At 36.9% G+C, this 24,423-nt stretch overlaps 1 protein-coding gene across 5 annotated transcripts in view; it reads left to right on the top strand.

The window, feature by feature from the left end:
* UBR3 (ubiquitin protein ligase E3 component n-recognin 3) overlaps positions 1–23,608 on the top strand; it is a 111,844-nt gene extending 88,236 nt beyond the window's left edge. For all 5 annotated transcript variants that reach the window (XM_069861135.1, XM_069861134.1, XM_069861132.1 and 2 more), the window contains 9 exons: positions 1,695–1,800; positions 8,953–9,053; positions 12,859–12,983; positions 15,872–15,985; positions 16,477–16,587; positions 17,329–17,505; positions 19,055–19,264; positions 20,443–20,582; positions 21,171–23,608. In XM_069861135.1, the coding sequence (XP_069717236.1) occupies positions 1,695–1,800; positions 8,953–9,053; positions 12,859–12,983; positions 15,872–15,985; positions 16,477–16,587; positions 17,329–17,505; positions 19,055–19,264; positions 20,443–20,582; positions 21,171–21,288 (1,202 nt within the window). In that variant the 3' untranslated portion in view covers positions 21,289–23,608. The remainder of the gene's footprint in view (positions 1–1,694; positions 1,801–8,952; positions 9,054–12,858; positions 12,984–15,871; positions 15,986–16,476; positions 16,588–17,328; positions 17,506–19,054; positions 19,265–20,442; positions 20,583–21,170) is intronic.
* The last annotated feature ends 815 nt before the right edge of the window (positions 23,609–24,423 follow it).

The raw sequence follows: 24,423 nt of genomic DNA, 5'->3' as shown, positions 1-24,423 counted from the left end.
TTAAAGGAACAGAGGGTTAGTTAATTATGCTAAGCAGTGATTTTTTTTTTTTTTTGCACAGTTGCCCATTTCTATTTGAGGCAAGGAGCAGGTCATAAAATAATGACGTTCCTTTTAGTAGTGGAAAGGCAGGAGGGAAGGATTGGATACTTTGCTGTGTTTCATCCTAAATAAAACCATACTGCCTTCTTTTTTAAATTCCTTTGATGAAATATCAGTATATTTTCAGGGTTTTGCAGTTTGTCAGCAAAGCAATGTTTTGCCAGCATGTCTTGCCAGGAGAAAAGATGACTTATTTTGTCCTTATTGACTGCTTTTATTCAGAAAGCAGGTGACAGCAATCAATTCCAATGCCATCTACATCTCCAATTATTTTACAAACCCCAGGAGCTAATTACAGCCCTCGGGCTCTAGCAGTCAGCTGACTTCATCATGCGACTTTTTTGGCCACTGCATACCTCTGAGTAATTGTCTATTTATGGAAAATAAATTAACAGCTGCTATTTCTACTTAAAAAAAGAGGACCTGTGAGTGAATGTGTAGGTTGAATGTGTGGGTTATAGAAGGAAGGGAGATTCAGAGAGTAGGAGGCAATGGGATCAATTGAAATAATAAAAGAAAGGGAAGGAGAGAAAGTGGCAAGATACTAAGGGAAAAAGTTAAAATGAAAGGGGGGAAGGAAGCAGGATCCCAGAAAACTGAACAGGAGGAGCAAACATGGCAGCAAATAAAAAGATACAGTAAAACAAGAGATAAAAAATGAGCAAAATAGTGGGAAATAGTATTTTAAAATATTATTTTAATATAAAAATGTGAAGATAAATAGAGATGCATTTTTTTCCCCAAACTAACTGTTTTATAAACATGGAAAAAGAAATTAAGTCCAAGAATCTTATTGTCCTTGGCTTCCTGAAAACGCTGTCAACATAAATGGTACAGCAACCTTTGCCTGCAGGTTGTATAGATAAGTATCTGCAGTTCTAAGGGCTGTTCCTACTTTAGTATCATTGTGGTGTGGTCAGAAGTTTGGGGTTTTTTTTCCTCTTCCAAAAGCTACCTGCAAGATAACCTTATGAAGGCAGAAAAATTAATGACCTTTTAAGGATGAAGGGCCAAAGTGATCCTGCTGTAGGCTAGAACTTCTAGCAACTTAAGTTTTATTTCAAATATGTTGTGTATAGTCATCAGCTGTGAGGCAGAGGAATAAAAGCCACATGTGGAAAGTCTATCAGCCTCTGTTTAGAAGCGTTGTTTAGGAAATTATTCTGCCATAAACTGGAGAGGAAATTGAAGTGGGCATGGAACCTTAGCAGCATAACAGCGTATGAAACAATTTTTAAAAGACCTGTAATTAAGTATGTGGAGCTGCTGTTTTAAAATTGTTAAAATAACTGATATCTGGTCAAAACTTTCTAAATAGCCTTTCTCTGTTGCAGAATTTCGGGAGAGGAAAAATAAATATTTTTCTTTGTATACATGCCTATGTTCACTGCTTTCTGTTGAAATCAGACTTGTCTTCAAATCCTTTAAAAAAAAAAAAAATATATATATATAAAACATGCTTGCTAGGGTACCAGCTTATTTGGAATAAAATGACAGACTTTTCAGAATCTTGTAAAATTATGGCAACTTAATATAGAATCCTTCATATTATTGTGCATAATAACCAGTAATCTATCTTCTTGACCTTTCAGATCAGCTGTTCCACGTGTTGGCCATGCATATGCACCTCTACAGTATAGACTCTGCATACAATCCCTGGAGAAAATTAACCCAAATGGTGCAGGACAAAAATTCAGAGCAAGTATTTTTATTTACCCAATATAATTTTTACTTTGTGAAAGAAACATCCTTACCCAAGGGACTTTGGGTAACCATTTGTTTAATTTAAATTCTCTGTGAGGTAGGGTGATGAACTTAACCAAAAACTGTGTGTATGTATTTGTAAAAGGAAATTTTCAGTTTTCCTTCACACAAAATCTGACGCTCCAGTTTTGAGTTAAAGCTTAAATACACCACTTGCAAGGTTAAGCATGTGCAATTTTAATAGCATTGGGTAAGTGGCTAGGTGGACTGATGTTCTTGGAACGGATGCTAGACAAAATTTACATGGAGATTAAGTTCATAAATAGTTCATTGAAAGCTGGGCAGTGGCTAATAGCTGTTACAGAAATACCATAAGTAGGCCTAATAAATGTAAGAAATAATTATAGTTGAACTTAAAAATTTTTATTGCACTTGTTATTTTAAACAAGTTTTTTACCTGAGTTTGCCATTAAGGAAAGATTTTTTTTTTTTTCACTGCCTTTTTAGTGCCTAGCTGCATATTTTTCAGTGTATTTCTAGGAGCCTGAGGTGGAAAGCATCGTGGCATTTCAAAAATTTATCTAGGATAGCGATGCCACAATCTTAATCTGCAAATCAGGAAAAAATGTTAAAATGTTTGTGCTTGCTTCTGGTTTGAAGTTATACTTGTTTGTCTTCTTGGACCCAGGCTTTTTTTGCAGTCAACATTAGATTATTGCAGTAGTTAGACTAGATTAACAGATTAGTTTACAAACCATTAGCAGAAGAAAGCATCAAGAACTTTGGAACCTGAAAACCTATGGTATTCGTTATGCATTCAATCTGCTTTGAGAGAATGTTTTTGTGTGGTTCTGCCCTGACCTAGATCAAGCAGTAGAACAAAGTTAATAAATTTGGTGTATGATTGACTGAATTATACCAGGCAAAATTAAAATCATGTTGATATGCTGTTGGCAGTCAGGATGGCTGTGATCATGCACTTCTCATTTTGGTATCTGAAGAGCTTGCTGGCTTTGGAAGCAGCTATTAACAGAGAGGGGCTGGTTTTCTGTATACGAAGCTCTTTTTTTACCCTTACAGACTTGATGGAACTCATGATGTGTTGGTCATATCAAGGTTAGATTGCTGCAAGGTAAATTAGGCAAATATTTGAATCAGTTTGAAATGAATGGTACACAGTGGTTTGCTTTGCAGGAGGTGTTGCGTGGTGGGAACACGTTTGAGCAGTTCTCTTATTTTCTGCACTGATTTTCAAGATTTCTTGATAGGCTCACTGATGTTGGTTTGGCACTAAGTTCTAAATTGTTTAGGAGGCTGTAACTGAGAGACCATCCATTTTGCTGTGAAATAGTTTGCTGTTGAGATGCACGAGATGCAATCAAGCTGGAATTTTTTTTGCTCACTCTTTGGAATTGTTTTCCTACCTGATTCTGCAGGGCCCAGAAAACTGCAGAGAAAGCAAACTGTGGGGACATGTTCTTAATGACTAAATAAGAGTATGAGATGGATAGCCATAACTATATTTTAGAAATTTGAAGTAATAGTTTCATTTCAAGATGGCATTTCTGTGATTGATGTGCATGATCTAATTGCACACTTCTTGGAGTCACACAGCCTTTTGAGAAATCCAGTATAGTGAGTTTTTTCAGGTGCAGGAGAAGGTGCTCGGAGCAATGAGAAAGTGATCTACTGCTTTAAAGTGAGGAGGAGCAAGAATGGTGGGGAAATATCATTACAGCTTTAAGATGTGGATATCACTCTGACATTTTGAAGCTAACCGAGTAACCTGAATCAGCAGCCTGACCGGTACATGAAACTTTACTTAATGACTTGTAGAAAAAAAATATCTGTGAGAGGAAAAGGTCTGTATTATCTGTCTGTATTACTGTGGTTCCAAACAATTTAACATCAGGAAAGTCACAGGAGCAAAAACCCAAGATACTATATTTTTCTATTTAATTTTTGTATTAAATGATTATTTCAGTTGAAAGCAGTTTTCCAAAGAAGTTACTGACATCTTTATTTAAAAAGGTAATTTTCAAAACTAAAAAAAAGAAAAATAATCTATGGGATGCAAGTGCAATTGTATTATTGTTTCATCTTTACTTAACTATGTCTTTATTAAAATCCATAAATAATTGCAATTAAAACTACTCAGGTATAGAGCTTGGTTTTCCACAACCCAGCTATCTTTATTCATAAATGATGCCTTGCATTTCATGTGTCTGAGGGAAGTGATCAAAGTAATTTCTAAAGACTGTCACAGAATTGCTCTACTATGCTTCCAAAGCCCCAGTTTTGCCTGGAGTCATCTTCTACAGCTTCTACATCTTCTACAGATTGCTCTGCAGTTGAAAATGGCAGCTGAGAGGAAAGATAGGAAGGAGTTCATGCAGTCACAGCAAGGTGAAGTAGAAATAAAGAAATTTTGAGCAAGAAGATAATCTGTCAAAAAGAAGATACTCTAAATAATGTGAACTGTTTGAAGGAAGAGGGAGGAAAAAAAGATAAAGCTAAGGCTGATGAACTGTGAATAGCATAGTGGATTCTTTCTCCCGTGCAATTCATATTGTCAGATTTAATATACAGTTGGTCCCACAGACTGGGCTTAAGCAAATTATTCTACTAGGGACAGATCTAGTTTCAATGGTGATGAAATAAACAATTATTGTGGTGTAAGTGGGGAATAATAGCTTCTGGCAGGGGGCAGAGAAGGAGCAGCTGGAGACAATAATTGCTAAACTCAGATGTGAATTTAATGGACTGGTCCAAATACCCAGAGTCTCAAGAATGACAAAAAACAAAAATAAAAGGGTATACAGTTTTTAAAATTTACATCTCTATGAAAGCTGAAGTTTTTGTGTCTGTATTGATGGACAGAATGTCTTAGTAAAGAATGATATGCTGAAGCAGTAAGGTTCTTTGCAGTAGAAGCACTTTTCGAGGGGGAGGGGGTGTGTGGAAGGTGGAACCGCATGAGAAAGTGAAATGTTGAAACATACTGTGTTGTTTTCACTGAAGTGTTTTTGCTGATGTTTTGTTCTAAGCTGGGTCACTTTGGCAAGTGACCCAGTGTGACACTGTAAACAACAAACACAGGGATGGGAAATAAGCAACTGTGTTTGGGAACTTCCTAAGTCACATCTCCGTCCCAGAAACTGTTATGAAGTGGGGAAAATAAAACTGTTTTTGTGAAGGTAGCCCAAGCTAAAGAGAGTAGGATGGTGGGACAGTGGGGTTTAGTTGAGGCTTGTGCAGGAGGTGGTACATACATTTACATGCTGCAGCAGGGCATACGTGATCTGTTTAATAAAGACACAGATCCTGCCTGGAACACCAGCGTCTCAGGACACATTATGATATGGCAGTTTCGTCAGTAACGCCAGCTTCAGGAGCACTTGCAGTTTGCTATTTGTTCTTTCCCCTGTACTGTAGCTCACCACCTTCTTCAACTGTGCTGATGTAACTTGAGCAACCTGCATCATGAAAGAAGTCAGGGAACTAACCCATGTTGTTAAAAAGGCTGATTTGAATAAATTAGGGTGTGGGTGGGAAGGGAGCATTGGTGGCACAGTGGTGAAGGAGAGAATAGGAGATGCCTGATGTTTGTACTGTCATTGAAATCCTGTGTTGTATAATGAGAAAGACTGACCTGCTGTAAAATCTGCTGTGACACAGTGAAGAGCAAATATGAAATTGTGATTATATCCTAGAGCGTAGCCAGAATAAATAGTGGAATTCTACTTTCTTGTCATGAACATGAGAAGCTATGTATTACTCTGACCTCTCCGCAGGCTGGGATTTGTGGACTGTATTTCTCATACTTCAAATACTGAAGAGAATATAAATTTTCCCTACTTGATTAAGCCTTTGTTTAGCTGTATCCACATCCCTCTGATTCTAAACCTGAGATTTTCTTTATCTGACAGTTTGAAGAGGTTTGAGGCTCAAAACTTCCACTGTGTTTATTGATTTTCCAACTTTATAATGAGTTGGAGTTAGCATCAAACAAAAATTTTAAGTGTCGGTAGCTGAGAGAAGAGGGGAGGGGGAACGTACATGTACAGGAAGGCCATAAGCAAATGCTGCTTGTTTCAAAATCAAGCAGAATTTTTATTCCTCTGTATCTATTCCTAAAGAAGTGATTCCCATATAACCTCTATCAAGAAGAGGATGCAGAATACATAGTCAGAGTTGCTCAGCTGTCAGCTCTGGCATTGGCAGCAAGGTGCAGCCCAATTCCCTTGGACTGGAGGAGATATCGGTTCCACAGAGAGAGTCAAGCAATGTGTATTTGCTTTTTCATTTTGGTACGTGTTTATATTGCATTGTGCAGTTTATTTCTGCCTTCCCCCCCTCCTTTTTGTAATGGATAGTGTATATGACTATAATAAATTTGAATCACTTTATACTACATAGGTCCTATCTGAAATTATACTTCGATTTTGTTCAGTGCTTCTGTAGCACATTTTTTGTAAAGTCAGATTTATGAAGCTTTCCCATATGCATTGAGGATTAACAGGATGGGCAATTTCCATAAAACATATTTCTAAACACTTTATAAATTCAGTTTCAGTGTCAGAACGAAGAAGTTGCTTAGGCTCTTAACAAATGATAGAGCAGTTTTTAAGTGCTTCATAAGCTGCAGTGCTTGACGTAAATGGCAGCAGCTTATCTGAAATCCTGACATTTAATGTAGTTTTACTTCTCCGATTCATATGAAATGAATAAATTAGACAAATATTTCAGTTGGTCCTGCATGTGAAAAGGAATTCACTTATTTGTGATGTTGCCAGTCAGTTGCAGTATTCTGTATATATAAGAATGTTTCCTAATTTTGTCAGAACTGATATTTGACCTAATTGCTTCATGACTGTTAAATGATGTTTGATACCACTGTTGGAAAGAGGTGTTCAGCTAAATATGGCCAGAGGGAGTTATTTTTTTTATCTTAATGTTATTCCAAATTAATTTTCCCCTGAAATTTATATATGAATTAAAAATTAAAGGTGAGAAGTAATTTGAGATATCCATGGTTTTAAAGTCATTACATAATGATGGTTTTTCTAAAACTCAGTCATAGATCATAAAATAGAACTAGCTCTAGGTAGAAGTAGAATTGGAAAGACTTAGCAAGATTAGCATCTTTATTGCTTGTATAATTTTGAAAATTAGACTTGGTAGTGATACAAAATCTTACCCTCTTTGTTGTCTTTAGAATTCAATATACTGATTTTTAGAGTATTTGAACTTTATTTGGGAGACTTCCATATATAAGTAGGTATATTTATCTGTGTTACAGTGTTTCAAACCAATAATTCTATGAAATGCTTGATTATAACAAAAGGCGTTATGAAGATTGTTTATTCTGTAGATGTTGGGTTCCATTAATTCAAAAGAGCCAGTTAGACCATGGTTTCTGTGGCTGCATTTTATAGGACCAATCAGCCATTTGTGCTTATTCTCACGGCGTAGTGTTGCATAAGATGACTAAAAACTTCAGGCTTTTTATTAAAAGTGTTGATTCAGAATGTGCTTGAGTGAGGGGGAGGAGAGTAGTTAAATATATAGGTGGATAACACATTTAATATGACCAAGAGTGGTTTTTCAATCGTCCTCTTAACATAATTCTGGCTGTTAAAATTTCTGTCACAGATGACTCTTAGTAGTATGTTGTGTAGAGAGAGGTCTGATGGAATCCGTGACTATGTAGGGGTCTCCTTCCAAAAGCAGCATTATGTTTACGTCCTTCAGAAATGATAAACTGCTTGGATCCTTGAAGCCATTAGAAGGCACTAAGGATCTTAGGCATGCGTCCGTATCCCACTGCATGTGGACAGCCTTTTCCAGTATGTGGTCTGCAAGAGCTCAGTTTGTCTATGTGCGTGATGGATGGCGCCAAGGGGAGCTGGTGCCCTCATAAAAAAGAAGCAACTAAGCTAATAGAATAGCTGGTGCCAGCTGAGTTGGATCAGAGGAAGAGTTGGGTCGTCTTGGAAGAGAGGCAGTAGTTGGATGCAGCAGTAGTTCACCAGTCCTGCTCTGAAAGGGCAGAGCAGAGACAGAAGCAAGCTTAAATGTCTTGTCTATATGTTTGTTTCCTCAGTCTGATTCTGTTTATACAGAAACATGGAAATGAACCTTGATACTTGTAGCAGGTGGATGTATTTTGATTTCCTGACACTCGGGTGGTTTTTATGGAGAACCCGGTGAATTCTCTCATGGGGTAGAGGCCTGTAGCTGCCCTAAGTAAGGGAAGCTTCTACCAGGAGAGGGAGAAAATTTTTTTCTGCAGTTTCTGACCAGTTAGAAGAATGATAAAGGAGGAGGAAAGAAAAGATAAAAAATCGTAAGGAGTGCTAGAAAGCAAATGCCCTTCCAGGAGAGCGTTTCAGTCACACAACAACTGAATGGAACTCAGTAGCATGTGATGTTTTTCTTTGCAACATTTGCGTTTGTTTGTAAGAAGCTGTTGGCCGCTCCATTTTCTATGGTAGTCTTGGAGTCAGTTATGCGAGGGTCTCACCATGTAGCTCCTGTGGCAGGAGTACAGAAAAATATCTCAACCAACCATTTCCTCCTTAATTACGCCACTGACATCAACAGCTGACCAGCCAGCACTGCCACTGCCTGGCAGTCTTCATTTCCTTACACAGAGAAAAGCAAGAACTTTTCCAAGGACTCACTGTTTTGTAGTAGGAGCAATCCCTGTAACACTAATGTAATTTGAGGATTAGTTGCTACAGCACAGATGTATGTATACTCATGAAATGCTATGTGTTGAAAACCAATTAAATGACCATGTTACTAAGCAGTTTATTTTCTTATTTTAGGACACAAGTTCTAAAAGCGAAAACCTAAACATTCCTTGAGTTTGTACATAGAAATAACTTCAGGTATTCTTGGAAATACTTTAAAATATTTTAGCAAGACTCAGGTACCCAAATGGTAACTCTCTCATGAGTTACTACAATGTATTAGTAACATTAAATGTTTTTTAAATCAAGATCAGTTGATAAATTGTCAGGTATTTGACATCTGTAAGCTTGACATCAAATGTAATACTATTTAAAATAAAATGCAAAATAAAATATGAAAAATGTGTTTATAGTATCAGAAGTGATTTTCTTTGGGTTTTCTTTCCAGGGTGATAAGTGAAGAGCTGCCAGAAGTCCCTGTGCTTTACAGAGATGTCCCATCCCTTTTGCTTATACAGATTTTAACTATGCCTCAACCATTGCACAAAGGTATGTTACAAAACTGTGTATATTTAGATGGTGATTTCCAGGATGATAAATCATAGCTTGTCTACTCTGTATTCTAAAATAACGCTTCTGCCTTATCTACAGAAGGTGGCACTGAACAGAGTTTTTTGTTGTGGGTTGACAGCCTTATCTGTGTCCCCTGTCTTCTCACCTTATCAGTCAGCCTATTCAGTAAAGATACAAGAGCTGAGCAAAAACTATTAAGTACTTTTACTGAAGGAAAAGTGTCCTTTGTTTGACCTTTGTCTTTTTGTGTAGAGGGGCAGCTCAATACTTCAAGTTGTCTAAAGGTGAAAGATTGTAATTTAGGTTGAATTTCAGAGTTTAAATTGTAGCACCCTTACATAAATAGGAGGTCGTTTATAATGGCTTATATAATAACTAAATAAATAACTGTTTATTACAGTTTATAATAGCTGTAATGCAGCAATTTCAATAGAGACAGCATATAATATAATTTGGAATAAATATTAACAGAATTTAAGAAATAGATTTTTCATTACTAAAATAAAAACTGTTTTAAAATCTAAATTTCTTTCTCTGTACAAAATGAACAGCTGATCCTGGGCCATCTTGCTAAGACACAGCATATGCTCCAGAAGATGGGTAGTTCAGACCCTCTGGTATCTGGCTTGGTTAGTTATAGCTATACCTTTATTTTAAAATAAGAACAGACAAACAATTATCTTTTTACTACTTTACTGACAATGAAAAGAGTGTGTACTTTGGAACCTGTGTGTGAATTGTGATACCTACTCAGTTTTGATTTCTGCTCTTGATGCATACATCTGACTTATGAAGTACAGCAGAAACTGTTTCACCTGAAGAGCTGTTCAGTCTTCACTATTGAATGTTCATATTCAGCTCAGGGGACTCTGTGTATCTTAACATTGTGGGTTGTGTTGTTTTCTTTCAATGTATATGTTTGTGGATTAAGTATGTTCAGTATATTATTAGTACCTGAATACAGGAGAATAAAATATTTTTGAACGTGAAATCTATTTTTCTCTTAAAGTTTAACAACTTTATAAAAGCAGTAAACAGAAGTTTAGCAACACTGAAGTCTTTTGAAATACATGGAAGGGAATGGTGAAGCCAGTCTTTTTTTTTTTTTGTAGTTTATATTCAATCATTTAAAAAGACTGCTTATGAAAGTGTATCTTCTCCTGGGAAAGACAGCATTCAATTAATAGTAAGGAATCCTGTGGAGAATTTTGTAGAATACCACGCACCAGCAGCGCGTTTTGCCTTTGCTCTTTGATTTAGTGTGTGTTGCAGTTGAGAGGGAAATGGCAAGTGGCAGGAAGATGATGAATGGAACTGTTTCAAATCTATGAAACATTAAAGTGGCAATAAATTGCCATTAATCTTTCTAATTTTTGTTTCATCAAAATGGGTAGACTGAATAAATTAAATGTGCGTCATGATTTCTTTGTCCTGAGGTGTAGAAGGCAGTTCAGAAAAACAGGTAGTAACAAATTCATTTAGAACTTTTGTAATGAGTGTGTAGGTCAGAGCTGAATTCAGTATCATTAATTCTTGGTAGAGAGCAATCACCATAGCAGAACAGAATGAGAACTGGAAGATGAAGTGGGCTGTGGCAGATTGGTGACTGCTGACCAGCGGTCTAATTTTCTGCTGTAAGTGCAGTGGTTTTCATTCATGCTTTCAGAGTGTAAAATTGATCTCTATTGCTTGTACCTGCTATGGAGACAGAGCTCAGTACCTGAATTCAGTTCTAGCTACTGTTACAGGTTGTAGCCCAGGCTGAAGAGGCAATTTTTACAATTTCATGACTGCGTGTGGTTTTATCTTGTAGATCTCAGTCCTAGAGTTTACTGAAAGCTTGCTGACTAGTATTGCAGAGGAGGAGGATTGCTAAGAGAACTGAGGTTTCAGCAGAGGGAAAAAGCAGAGCCTAGAGATCTAATGTGATCTGGTGAATTCTCCTGGGGAAATGTGGAGAGGGAAAACCATTTTAATGCTATCTGCCCTGAAATGGGGCAGATGAACTGTAGCAGCATTCTTTGTCATGTTTAATATAAGCTCCATGGGAAGATAATACAGGGAAAAAAGCACACTTTCAATTACATAGTTAAAAATGATCATTTAGGTACTTAAAATTGTGCTTATTTTATATACTCGGTGACATTTTAGGTTTTGAAATCCGTGTCTGCATTGATTTGTAAACACTTGTTATATAAAAAAAAGCAATTGTTATTTCACAAATTTAATTATGTACTCAGGTCCTGGCTGTGTTTGTTTTAGAATGCAGTGGTGGGATTTGATATTAGATACAACGAAGCAGAATCAAGGAGTTTCATCTCCCATACCTCCTTTTCATTTTCACATACAAAGCCTGTTTAAATCCTTTGGGAAGAAAGAATGAATTTAACCCAATTTTTTGAGGTTCTTACATAAATGAAATTGTTTTGCTTGGCTTCAAAGCCTGAGAGGACTTTTTAAAGCCCTCATTTTTGTACACATTGTTTTAGCTAATTTACAGTTATGTTTGTGCTTAAAGAATGGTGTAACTGATGATAGAATTCTGTTTGTTCTGCCTAGATTTAAAAAGTCCCAGATTATTTGGTATTGGAAATAGAATTTGAGTAAAAAGAGAACAGAGGGCTTCTACCATACCATTCTAGAAAGGGATCGCTTTCACCTTTTTTTCCTGTTCTAATGTTAGGAAGCCTTATTTTAACTCTGTTGCTAGCTTCCCAAAAGAGATTTCAAAGCCTTTCCCCTGCAGTCTATATTTGGGAGATAATATCCTTTAAGTATTTTGAAAAATTATAAACAAATAAAGATCTTTCCGAAGAAGGTAACTTCCAAAATGGCAATCTGTGTTTTGCCCTCCTGCATTCACATGGCACATAGGTACTTACTGAGGAGTGACTCTATAAAGTCTTGTGTGGCTGGATCTGTGTTTGGAAGCGAAGGGATAGAATCTGAGGAATGCTAAATCTCCTTCTTGTAGTGGTTTCTTAGGGAAGGTAACTTTTCCAGGATTTGTGTGAATGTAACTTGCCTCAGATGCCAGAAGAGATTGTAGGAAATGTTTTTACTTGCATCTACAGTACCCAGTTAGTTGTAGCTATCAATAATCAGTAGAATCATAGAATGGTTTGGGTTGGAAGGGACTGTAAAGTTCATCCAGTTCCAACCTGCTGCCATAAGCCGGGACACCTCTCACTAGATCAGGCTGCACGAGGCCCCATGCAGCCTGGCCCCTGGACACTTTCAGGGAGGGAGCATCTACAGTTTCTCTCAGCAACCTGTTCCAGTGCCTCACCACTCTCATGGTGAAGCATTTCTTCCTGATGTCTAATTTAAATCTTCCCCCTTCCAAATTAAAGCCATTCCCCCTTGTCCTGTCACTGCATGCCCTTGTAAAAAGTCTCTCCCCAGCTTTCTTTGTAGGCCCCCTTGAGGTACAGCCCCCCTCTTTCAGCCTGTCTTCATAACAGAGGTGCTCCAGCCCTCTGGAGCTTAACTTGATCTAACATTTGGACAAAAATTAATTTTGTAGTATCACCAGGTCCTGCTGATCAGGATTAAGATGAACATATGGAGCAATGGAAAATTACTTGTCCTGTACTTGTTCTGTTCACTACAGCTGCCAAGTTATTTTTGAAAGCCAGTAAATATATTACTTGTTTTGTATGTTTGGGGGTTTGTGCTTGCTTTTAATTTGAGAAGTATCGTTTCCGTAACTAGAGACTCTCTAATCCGTATATTTCCTAAAAAGATCAAGTGTTTAAAAATTACTTTCTTTGTTTTACAGAACACTTCACTTGCATTATAAAAGTACTGTTCACTTTATTGTACACTCAAGCCTTGGCAGCGTTTTCTGTTAAATGCAGTGAGGAAGAGAGGATGGCATGGAAAGAGTCAGGAGCTCTCAAAAAGGTTGGTTAATTTATTAAGCCATTTATGAAGTTTTGCTTATGTATTTCTGGTAGGAATGTAACAGATACTTCTGCTTTACAGATAATAATTTTATTCTGCTTCACAAAACCACAATGTTTTGTTTCTGTGTGTGCAGTTTTTGCAGGTTTTTGTATATGATGAGACTTAAAAGCTTCAAAATGAAAATCTAGTTCCAGAACTGAGTTTCAGACTTGGGGCTATATCTCTATAGTTTCAGTCTTGAGTTTGTTGCAATACTATTGAGTAAATGCGGCTTTCCTTCCTGTGAAATTGAAGCGTTCCTAAGAAAACCATGGGTTGATCTGAGGCACTTCTTTACAGGAAAATAGGGCAAGCTTCTTGTTGTGGACGAACTCTTATCTTTTTCTTATTTATTTGTGCTATTTGTGGCTAGCCACGTGCATTTCTCTCAATATGTGGTCTAGAATGCTCATGTGATGAAAATGCAGAGAAGGAAATTTGTAGACTAGGCAGGTGGATCTTTCACTGTTGTTTCCTTGACTTTTGATAGCGTTTATGAGTGAAGGTGCATCTTGCTATTTCGGTTCAGCTGATTGAATGTCAGTTCCCACTGAAAGCCGTGGTTCCCTGCATGGGCATTCATTTAATCCCTCAGTTAGTTTTCTGCTTCACAGATTGATTCCCCAGAACATCAGAAGACCTCCAGTGCCAGACGAGGGGAAAGAGTGGAAGTGTTGGGGCCAGGAGAGGAAATGGGAAGAGGAATAGCCCTGTGTACAACAGCTGGGCCTTAGATTATTTTGGCTGTAAAATGAAATGCACACTGAGAAGCATGACCTGCTTTTCAAGTGTAAGTTAACTTGTCATGCTTCTCAGTCGCAGCTTCCAGGTAGTTAAGACAAATTATCTGCTGGGCAAACTGCTCCTATGGGGATTTTTTTTTTTCCTGGGCTTGCATAAAGCATTTGAGATCACTGGGCAGTAGCTCCCTCTTTACCCTCTTCTTTCAATCTGTTGTGATTTTCTTAGAATTTCAAGAACATTTGCTTGAGATTGTTACTGGTGAGTGTTTTTCCCTTTTTCTGTTTACTTAGGTGATTACCGAGTGATAGATAATTTCAGTTTAAAGTTTGTGGTAGAAACCGTGTAAGTCGCTTAAAGTGTTACCAGCTTATATTCTTTCACAGTCCGTATGATAAACATGGACTGTTTTATTCTTAGTAGCAGAGGTTGGAGTTTATCTGAACATATCTTTACAATGCTTGATTTTCTGTCTCCCATGAGAGATTTCCTTGTATGAAAATAGACTTAGGGCATGTGGTAGGTGGGCTTGCTACCTAGTAATACTAAGATGTTTCCTTACAGAAACATGTGAAAGCATTTGCTTCACATAAAGCACCTCATACTTGAAGCTTACAAATTATGATAATGTCTCAGATAATGGATTTAGGAAGTAGCCATCTCTCTTGATATTAATGACAGTCCAGTTAAGTGGGATTTTCACTAGTGTGCTTGTCTTTGGACATAGGAGACACTGAGGAGTATGTTACTGTGAATAGATGTTGTGATTTAGTGTAATTCAAATGACACTAAAGATTAACTTCTATCAGTTTGAGAATTTTGAAGCCGTTGAGGCTGACAGTTTTCCAGTGGAGGAGCAGAAGAGGTAAGAGGTAGATACAAATGCTGCTTCCTGCTGTATATGTGCTATACTGACCACATCTCTCACTCTTCCTTGAAAACATCCTCGTCCTTCCTCTTGTCTGCCTTGTGTAGATCCATCTGTGTACAAGGGTCCAAGTTCTGACAGCAGCTTGGCAGTATGTGCTTGGGATGGTCTCTGCTGATCCTGGTGCCTTCAGGGACTCCTACATTTAATCCCTTTTGGCTTCCATCCCGCCCCAGTGAAAATCCCCACCAAGTGCAGAGGCTTTGCAAAAGACCCATGTGCAAGTTTGCCCTTCCCCAGGTGTCTTTACAGTTTCCTGCTGCCTGGACCCTACGTGTGTGCAAGAGACTTTTGAGCACTGAGCACCAGCTGGTAACCACACAGTTCCCTGTTCCTCTTTCCCAGCCCTTTGGTAGCCCTTCTCTTCTTGAGCCAAGCCATTGTCCTCAGATGAATTCTTTCTCTTTGGATGTCACAAGGGAAGCTGTTTTTTCATTTAGGAATCCAACTTTTTTCTTTAGAGTTTCTTGAGGTTCAGTTGGTTTCAAATGTATGTTTCAGGATGGCTTTTTTTATGTGCTAGTAACATTGACATTGTGTTCCTGGGATGATTACACAGATCACACCTGATTTAACTTTCATCTGTAGATAATTCCAAATGAATCTATTTTGGTTTGGTATTCCAGACATTAAACATGAGCTCAAGTCTTTACTATGTATTCATGCCAAATGATTGGACAATATTAAGAGTTTAATTTCTCAGCAGGGCTGAGAGATGGATATTCCACTTCTGATTCCCAACTTCATTCTCATTATCTTGCAAATTGCCTTATGGTGTCATAAGCAACATGCTATAAAGGCCTGTGGAGTAAACTTCTGGGAATGTTAATGGCCAATTTAAAAATGTGTTGACTTCTGGTTCTTAGACTGAGCATAAACAGCAAGTCTGCCTTCCCGATGTTGAAAGGTGAAGATCCCCATCTAAAATTAACATTAATTGATGTAAAAACGTATTCAAGAAATCAACTAATAAATTACATACATGGTTATGTATGCTTAGTGTCACCTAGTTACTCTGGAATGTTTTTAAAGAAACCCAGTAACATTCCAGTGTGTATCTTTGTAGGTCAAAATCCATGTATCGATTAAAAGGAAATATACTTCATTGCTGTTGATTTTACAGGAACTTTTTCTCCTCTTCATGACCGGTGCATTTTGATTTTCTTTCTTCTTGCAGAATACACCCAGTGGAGAAAAATCTTGGGAAGTATTATTGGGTCATGTGATTAGCGAGCTGTCGAAAGGGAAGATGTATGAAGAAGAAGAAGAGGAGACTGAAGAATCAACAGTGGTATTGGCAAATCTCTTGAGAATTTGTTCAGCAAGTCCCCTTTATGTCTTTTATTCAAGTTTTTCAGCCTCGTTATTATAATGATTTTTTTCTGATCTTGCTAAAGACCGCAGTACAACTCATTCATTTTCTAGATCAAAGCACATCCCTTTGGGACAGTCTGCCTCTGCGAATCTTTCTTTTACTTTTGTAGCCAGAGTTGTGTTGAGAAAGTTATTGACAAATACTTCCTATAATTGCGTTTTTTAATCATTTGTATGAAAGGCCTTTTAGAAACTTGGAGAATTGAGTGTTTCAGTAGAAAAAACATTTGACAAAAGGGAAAGAAAATCCACAGAGTTCTTTCAGTTTATTAGTGGAATGCTTGCCTTTGGAAAGTATCTTAGATGCAGTGGTTTATGCTTAAAAAATATTTGATTCATGTTGGTGTTTCTGACGTGGGAAACAACTTATCTGGGGCAGAATTTAGTAATATCTTCCTTCCCGTGTAGGTAAATCCTGATTCTGTAGAGTGCTACCTTCAGGAGTTCTGCCTGCCTTTCCTCAGGATCACAAGCCTTCTTCAACACCATCTTTTTGGAGGGGATTTACCTAGTTGCCAGGTACAGAATGAGAGGGGCACATTCAAATGTTTCCATTTAAAAGTTGGAGATAAACAGTCTTTTTCATTGTATATATTTTCTATACTAAGATTATTTTTTTTTTATCATATTTTATAGCACTGCTCTGCAGCATTGTTTCTGTTCCATAAATTTGTTTTCAAGGCAGTTTCCCTGAAAAATGGTACTCTGTTCTTAAAATTCAGCAAATACATGCTTATTTTATTAGGTCGTAGATGCCTGTCTCGTAAAATACCAAATACTTCAAAAACTTGTCTGGTATTTGCAGAGATGGCATAATTTCCACAGGCTGGATTTCAGTTGTCATTTTCTTTAATGCCTGTTAATACTTGGACTTCATTCTCAGAGACATTGATTCAGTGCACAGATGTTTAAATTCCTTGACCGTTATAAGTAGTGTTTGCCGCAGGTCAGCTCTGTCATTCCCTTGCCTCAAAATCATCTAATGCCTAAAACAGCTTCAAGCCAGTTTGGGTGCTAAACAGGAAGAAACTTATTGAGAAGTTTGGAGTTTTCTTTGTTTGTATTTTTGTAGTTTTGTTGGCTTTGGATTTGTTTGTTGTTTTGTTTGGGACTTTTTGTGTGTCTCTGAGCATGACTATTAGCATCATTGTACTAGAATGTCTTTACTATTTTTATCGGAACAGATCCTTTATTTATAAATGATTGATAAATTCAGAGTGTAGGTATTAATCTAAACCTCTCCGTTTTCATACCTAAAAGGAGGATGAAGAATTCACAGTTCTTGCAAGCTGCCTGGGTCTGTTACCATCTTTCCAGTCGGCTCATCAGTTCACCAGTGCCTCTTGTCTCGACTGGCCAGTGCCAGCATTTGACATGATATCCCAGTGGTGCTCAGAATTGGTTTCATTTTCAGATAAACATCCACATCAAGCAAAGGTAAGTAGCAAAATTACTTCTCGAAAATAGTGTTGATGTGGAAGCAGCTGTCCATTACTTAATTAACTATGCCCATGCACTTTGTTTTGGATAAGGATTTGAGAACCTGACTTGCAAAAAAGAGACATTTTAATCAGAAATACTATTTAGTGGATAACAGGAATAAGGAAACTTTTTTGTTTGTGACTGCTGGAGACAGAAAATCGAAAAGCTATCCTTAGATGATACTAACTATACCTCTGCACGTGAAGCCTGTGAAGGGCATGTAACAGAATCTGTCTTTTAAGAATATACTTATCGGAAGTTTGTCTTGCCCATTAGAAATTACTGTTATTTTTTAGTGTCTTCAGTTACAACACTGAAAAAGATGAAAAAGATAAAAGCTGTTTAGTAGTTGACTGATAAAGATGGTACGTTTTCTCTGAAGACTAAAGAAACAATAACGAGACTTGAGTCAGTGCAATTAGAATGTCATTTGTGAAATGGAAATGTTTCAACATTATTGCACAGTCTGTGGTGTCAAAGAGGCAAGCCAGATGCATTCTTTGCTCTTCAACATGATCTGCACCTGCCTTTGCATGTTTGCAGGCATGAATTAGGCTATTGTGAATGGAAATTTGAATACTCTTGATTAAACTCAAAGTACAGTTGCTGCCAGTCTTATAGGTGTTTGAGAGAGATTGCAGTGAAACTGGTAGCTATCTTTCCATGATTGAAAAGGAACTGGGTAGAAATGCAATTCCTTGTCCCTACACCCTCCCACCCCCCCCCACCCCCCCCCACTTTAGGCTTTGAGGTCATGCACTCTTCAAAAATGTTATACTTGGGGAAAAAGATCCCGTCTGAGCCCCATGCCGTTACAAACCCAGTAAAAAAGAGTAGGTTGAAGAAAAACACATTACTGTCTTAAAAACTCTAAACACACACAACACACAAAATTACCCAGAGTTGTTAAGAGCAAAGGAGAAGAGTTAGACTTTGAAACCAGTATTAGGTAGTGTCTGCCTTATAAAAAATTTGTGAGTACTGCTAAGTTCTTAATGACCTCAACATTTTTTGTACCGCAGTTTTGAAAATCAGGCAGATGTCTTTAAATATCACTTACAGTCCCTATATTCAATTCTGTTTTTGAAAGTTTTAGTCTAAATTTTTGCTAGGTGACAGCTTTTGTAGTCAGTGCCAGGGTTTGTCAGCTGTGTGTTGATGTTGCCAGGATAACTTAAGTGTAGTGAGTGGGAGTCTTCCCTGTAGATCACTCTTAATCCTTTTGTTGTAGCTATGGAGATTTTTGCACTTAAAAGTCCTTGGGATAAGGCTACTGCATATTTTGCATCCATTACAAAAGATGGAATGTGACCACAGTTAGGGAGAGTGTTCAGCCAGAGGTAGGTGACTACCACAAGGTGACTTTGACCTCTAAATTTGTGAAATGCAAAAGTAGAGATTTTTAAACTGCATGCTTCCTTTATTTGGTATTCTCTTCTCTTAGGAAATATAAATGCACAAACATATGTGCAGATCTGATATACTGTTCTTATCTTATTTGTAGATTTTGCTTATCTATGAGCCTAAGTGGGACTTGCCACGCCTCCTTCAGTTGCCTGAGAATTACAATACCATTTTTCAGTATTATCACAGAAAGACTTGTACCGTTTGTACCAAGGTTCCTAAAGATCCTGCTGTCTGTCTAGTTTGTGGTACTTTTGTATGCTTGAAAGGACTATGCTGCAAACAACAGAGTTACTGTGAATGTGTACTGGTAAGAGAGTTAATTCAAGTTCTGTAATTGATTCTTATACTCAAGGGTAGTTTTTAACTCCATTGCTCAGTTTTGATAGTTTTCTTCCCAGAGGTATTTGTATAGCATTTAGTGCTTGCTTCTGATAGATGGACCTGGGCTGGATTCTAGAGTGTACTTCTGTTCACCTTTTAAAGCCCATAGCCTATTTCACCTATTTAGAAAACTCTTACAAATCCAGTGTGTGTAATGTTTACACATGTTTTTGATTCATAACCAGTTGAAATTTGTGTACACTCTGATTGTTTATGTTTTAATTTTTCTCTATTTTGTTTCCTTGTTTTCTGTGTCCATAAGAATATCAAAATGGGGCATAAAGTCAAACCCAAAGAAATTTCAGAGGGATCATGGACCTTCTGGAAATTGTTTCAACTCAACATTCTTTTTTACTGCTGATATGGTGGGAGAAGGAGGGGTGGGCACAATTTGAAATAGAATTATATTTAAGGTGTCAAGCTTCATGAAAACCAAAAGTTATTAAAAAAAAGAATTAAAAATCTATATCTAATTACATTTTATTGTAGTTGACGGGATTACAGCCTTTAATTTTAATAATACTATAGTAGGAGCATGTTTAATTGCTAAAAGGAATTGATTAGTACTGATAATGCCATTCCTAGAGATGAATGACATGCTGAAGCAAGCAAGAATTATTAAAAAAATGATTTTTACTAGGTTTATAGAGCCATAGACTAGAGCTGTGAGCATGGATAGAGAAAGCAAATGCTTAACAATAGACAGTATGTAAAAAAGGTGATGTTAGGTTTTGCTAAATACTTTCTCTTCTTCTTGCCACCTCTGAAAAGTATTTGTGCTATACAGCTTTAAACTCAAAATATTGTAGAGAATAGTTTTGCTCGTATTTCTTAGACAATTTTTTTTACATCATAATGGCTACCCTCCCTTTTTTGAGCAGGGAAACATTGTGTGTAAATGTTATGGCAGTGCATGACATGGAGTTATAGTTTGCTTGGAGAATTTTGGGGCAGGCTGTACTCTGTCAAACTGTTTCTTAGTAAATAAGGCATGTATGTTGTTTCAAGCAAACTAATTACTATTGTTTAAGTCCTTTTTGTTATAAAGTTGACAGACTCTAATAATCTTTGCACTCTTCCCATTTTACACCCATAATGTTACAGCATTCTCAAAACTGTGGAGCTGGGACAGGAATATTTCTTTTGATTAATGCATCTGTAATCATTATCATACGAGGCCATCGTTTCTGCCTTTGGGGTTCTGTTTATCTAGATGCACATGGTGAAGAAGACAGAGATCTTAGGTAATGTTCTCATTACAAATGTGTTTCATTGTTGCTTCTCTGTGTAGATCAGCTTTGTTATGCAGAACATGCAACAACAGATAATAGATCTCTACCTTCCTTGAGTCAAAAATCCACATTTACTGCAGGCTTTCCTGACTTTTTTAATTTCTATTTTTTCTTGGCCCAGAGGTGGTGTAATCATGAGCACTGAGTCATACACACCAGGCACCCAACAGACAGATTCCAGTGTTGCCATTTGCAGCGATGGTTAATTGAATCTTGCACTGGGGAACACTTCCTTCCCAAAGTTGTTGTTTGGCCTTTAATCAAACAGTGCAGTTGGATTCCAGTGTAGGGAAGGAGTGTAGCTTCCAATCTACATGTGCTTGATAGAACAAGATGTTTTCTGCTTTCTGGTACCCACTAGGGAGGAAGGGAAGTCCCAGCAGTTATCTTATTAGAAACAAACCCAACAGCCCTTCACCAATAAAAATGCATGCTTCCCCTGGGAAAGAAGTTGTATGATTATGTTGATTAGATAATGAAGCAGTTTTCTGTTTATTTGGCATATTAACCGTGAGTTGTTTTTTTTTTTTCCCCATACAGGCGTGGTAAACCTCTCTACATATGCAAGGAAAGATACAAAGTCCTTGAGCAGCAGTGGGTATCTCATACTTTTGATCATATAAATAAAAGATGGGGGCCACATTATAATGGCTTGTAAATCATCATCATCTACAACACACCATATCATAGCTGTTACTGTGAATGAATGCATCTTGACTGACAATAGCTTTAATTGAATGGGAGTTTAGCTCTGTGGCTTGGACTGGCATGGGCTATGGGCATAAAAGGGAATGGAACTTTGTCAACATGTGAAAATTTGCAAAATTACCTGCTCTTACTACTAAATAATAATACAAAAATTTGAAATTAAATCCTCCAAATGGTGTGAGCAATCTAATTGCACTCAGTAGTCCATTTTTCTTTTGTGTTTTTTTTTTTTTAAAGCCCATTACTGTTAAGAAGCACAAAACTTACAGTTGTTTAGATGCTCCACAGATAGCTGTCAGGTTTTATTTTTCTCTGCACGGAGATTTTAGCAGTTTTTGCTGAGGCAGTGTATGTTTCTACTACATCTACTAAATATGTTGGATAAAACTTCTTTGCCTTTTGTGTTGGTTTGAGGTTTTTGCTTGATATGCATTTGTAATTAGGGTTTGTAAAACAGTTGTGATACTGCATGGTAACAATTGATCTGAAAGTTGAATTTTAAAGAGCATTTCACTTATCATGAGAAGTCAGTTGAAATATTTCAGGCATTACTGAAAACTTTTGCGTTCTCAGGAATTTCATTACTTTTTTTCTCCATAAATAAGTGAAATAGCTGTAAACTAGGTATCTTATTGCTCCTAATGTTATCCAGAACACATATTCTTTCCCCCCTTTTTTTTCCCTTTTCCAGAAAGAAGGTCTTTTTCTTTCCATATTGAGTAAACTGTTAGTGATAACACATACAGAAATTGCTGTATATAGAGAATTTTTATGACGCCCAACATAGCAGATCCCAGTTACAAACCTAACAACCATAAGCCTGCCTGTCACAAACTGGATGATTGGATTGGAAATGTGCAGCTATTCTGCAAGTGAAACATAATTTTGTATTTTTTCTGCCATTTCAGGAGGTTCCTTTATATTGCATTCGTTTAGGGTAATCACTGTTCTTTCTGCTTGGTTTTCTAAAAAGGAAAAAAAAACCCCGAACCAACAGAGATAGCCTAGATGAACAACCAATGCATGTGCAGCCTCATTGGATGAATTCCGGAACAGTTTATTCTTAGGGAGCTAAAAAATGCATAAGAACAGGCATAACTGGGCTAAACCCCACAGTGTAAGTAGGTAAGGAAGATTATAGTTAAAATGCTGGTATGTAATATATTGCTACTAATGTTTTTCACAAGTGTTGGACATTTGTTGGCTATTTCATACAGTACTACCAAGCAGTTCCCGGTAGTTTTGACTTTCATAGCTTGCGTGTAAAATAAAATTTATATGTGTAAAAAAAAAATAAAAATCTTACAATAAAACTCATAATAAATGAAAAGAGTTCCCCAGTGGAAGTCATTATCTAGTGAAAAGTTCATAGGGGAAATAAAATGACTGTATAGCAATCAAGGAGGATGGACAGAAGGAAACATAAGTAAATACAGTGAGTTTTTCTGGATACTTGGAATTCAAAAAACCCTGCAATAAAGGATGCTGGGTTTTTATACATACATATAAATAAATAAATATATATATATTTCAAAAATATTACAGTACTTCCTGTAAGATTAGAATTACTGTTTCACCAATTAAATTGCTGAGTCTTTTCCAGAATATTACTTTTTTGATACTGTATTATAAGTTCTGCCTGTAATATTTTTGCATTGCTCATTATGAATATCAGGCCATTTTGTAAGTGTAGTTAAGGAGCTAAAAAGATTCTTTACATCTCCAACATAACATTATTACAGGGCTCATGAACTTGAGTAATCTGTACTTCAAAGCTCCAATGCTGTATTTACAAGAGATAATGTATCCAGAATTTGATTACTGTGTTTTATTTAAAATGGAATGTTCTCTGGTTGTGCATATGGATGTGAAGTAAACTATTAGCCTTAACTTTAACATTTGGGTATTTCATAGTGTTTATTTTAGTACTGGTGAATTAGTCACCAGTCAATGTAAAAACAAAAAAAATCACTTGGTTGAAAAATTGTACTTGAATATCCTTGCATGCTGCTAAACAAGAATTTTGATTTCCCCCACAACTTTTTTAATCCTACTTTATTAAGCTAACCTTGAAAATAACAGGTCCAAACTAGAGTGGTGTGTGCGTGTATTACTCAAATGTTCTGGTGTGATATCCTGTATGAATGGTCATTTAAGTACAGTACATTACTGTAGAATCTAAATCAATCTTTATAACACATCAGAAGAGTATAAAACTAGGAGTACAATAATTGACATTGTAAGATATGTTAATAAAAGTCTACTGCCAATCTGTGTGCTCGTGAATTTTTTTCTCTACCCCAGTCATCCAATATGTAATTATTATTGAATTCCATCCAATAGCCAGGCAATTATTTAAATGTCAAAAGCTTATGCATGCAAAGTACTTTGGTAAGTGTGGTATGTTTTTTTTCTTTTTATTACTTACAAGCAGTCCTGTATTTTGTATTAGTAATTTGGATTATTTTATTTTACTTATAACCATACCACTTAAAGTTGCATTTAATTTTATGCAGCCGTTACAGCGTTGCTGCTACAAACTGCTAAGATTAAAATGCTGTACTGAGAAAGAGTACTTCTGGGAAAAATGTGCTTGGTCTTCTCTTCTGTCAGGTCTATTTCTGGAATAACTACTACTTCAGTTTTATGAATGGATATGTTTGTATTATATTTTTCTTTTTCTACTGACCTTGGAGAATTTGGTGGAACAGTCTTGCTTTGAGCTTGACCTTTTGGATAATAGCATCTTTTTTTAGTGGTGAATATTTTCATCACCTCTGCAATAGGAATCTTGCAGCACTCGCAGCATTTCACAATCAAATGATGCTTTTCCTTTAAGAGGATCTTTCACTACAGAGTCCAATTCTTTTGCGTCAGAGTTCCAAGAGATCAGTTTGTGCTGTGTGCTGCCAGAGGAGACAGTGAGTTCCCTACTCATGTTGATATAATTTAGATCTAATTTTCATCTAACCCAGGTTCTGTAGTCCTGCTTTTCACTTTCATTTCTCAGAGGCAGGGGCAATAATGAATGAGGCCTGTCTGAGCATTAGCCTAGATAAGAATGAAATTATGCTGTTTGCAAAGG

This window comes from Phaenicophaeus curvirostris, chromosome 7, assembly GCF_032191515.1.
Source record: "Phaenicophaeus curvirostris isolate KB17595 chromosome 7, BPBGC_Pcur_1.0, whole genome shotgun sequence".
NCBI lineage: Eukaryota > Metazoa > Chordata > Aves > Cuculiformes > Cuculidae > Phaenicophaeus > Phaenicophaeus curvirostris.
This window is presented reverse-complemented; position numbering and strand designations above follow the sequence as displayed.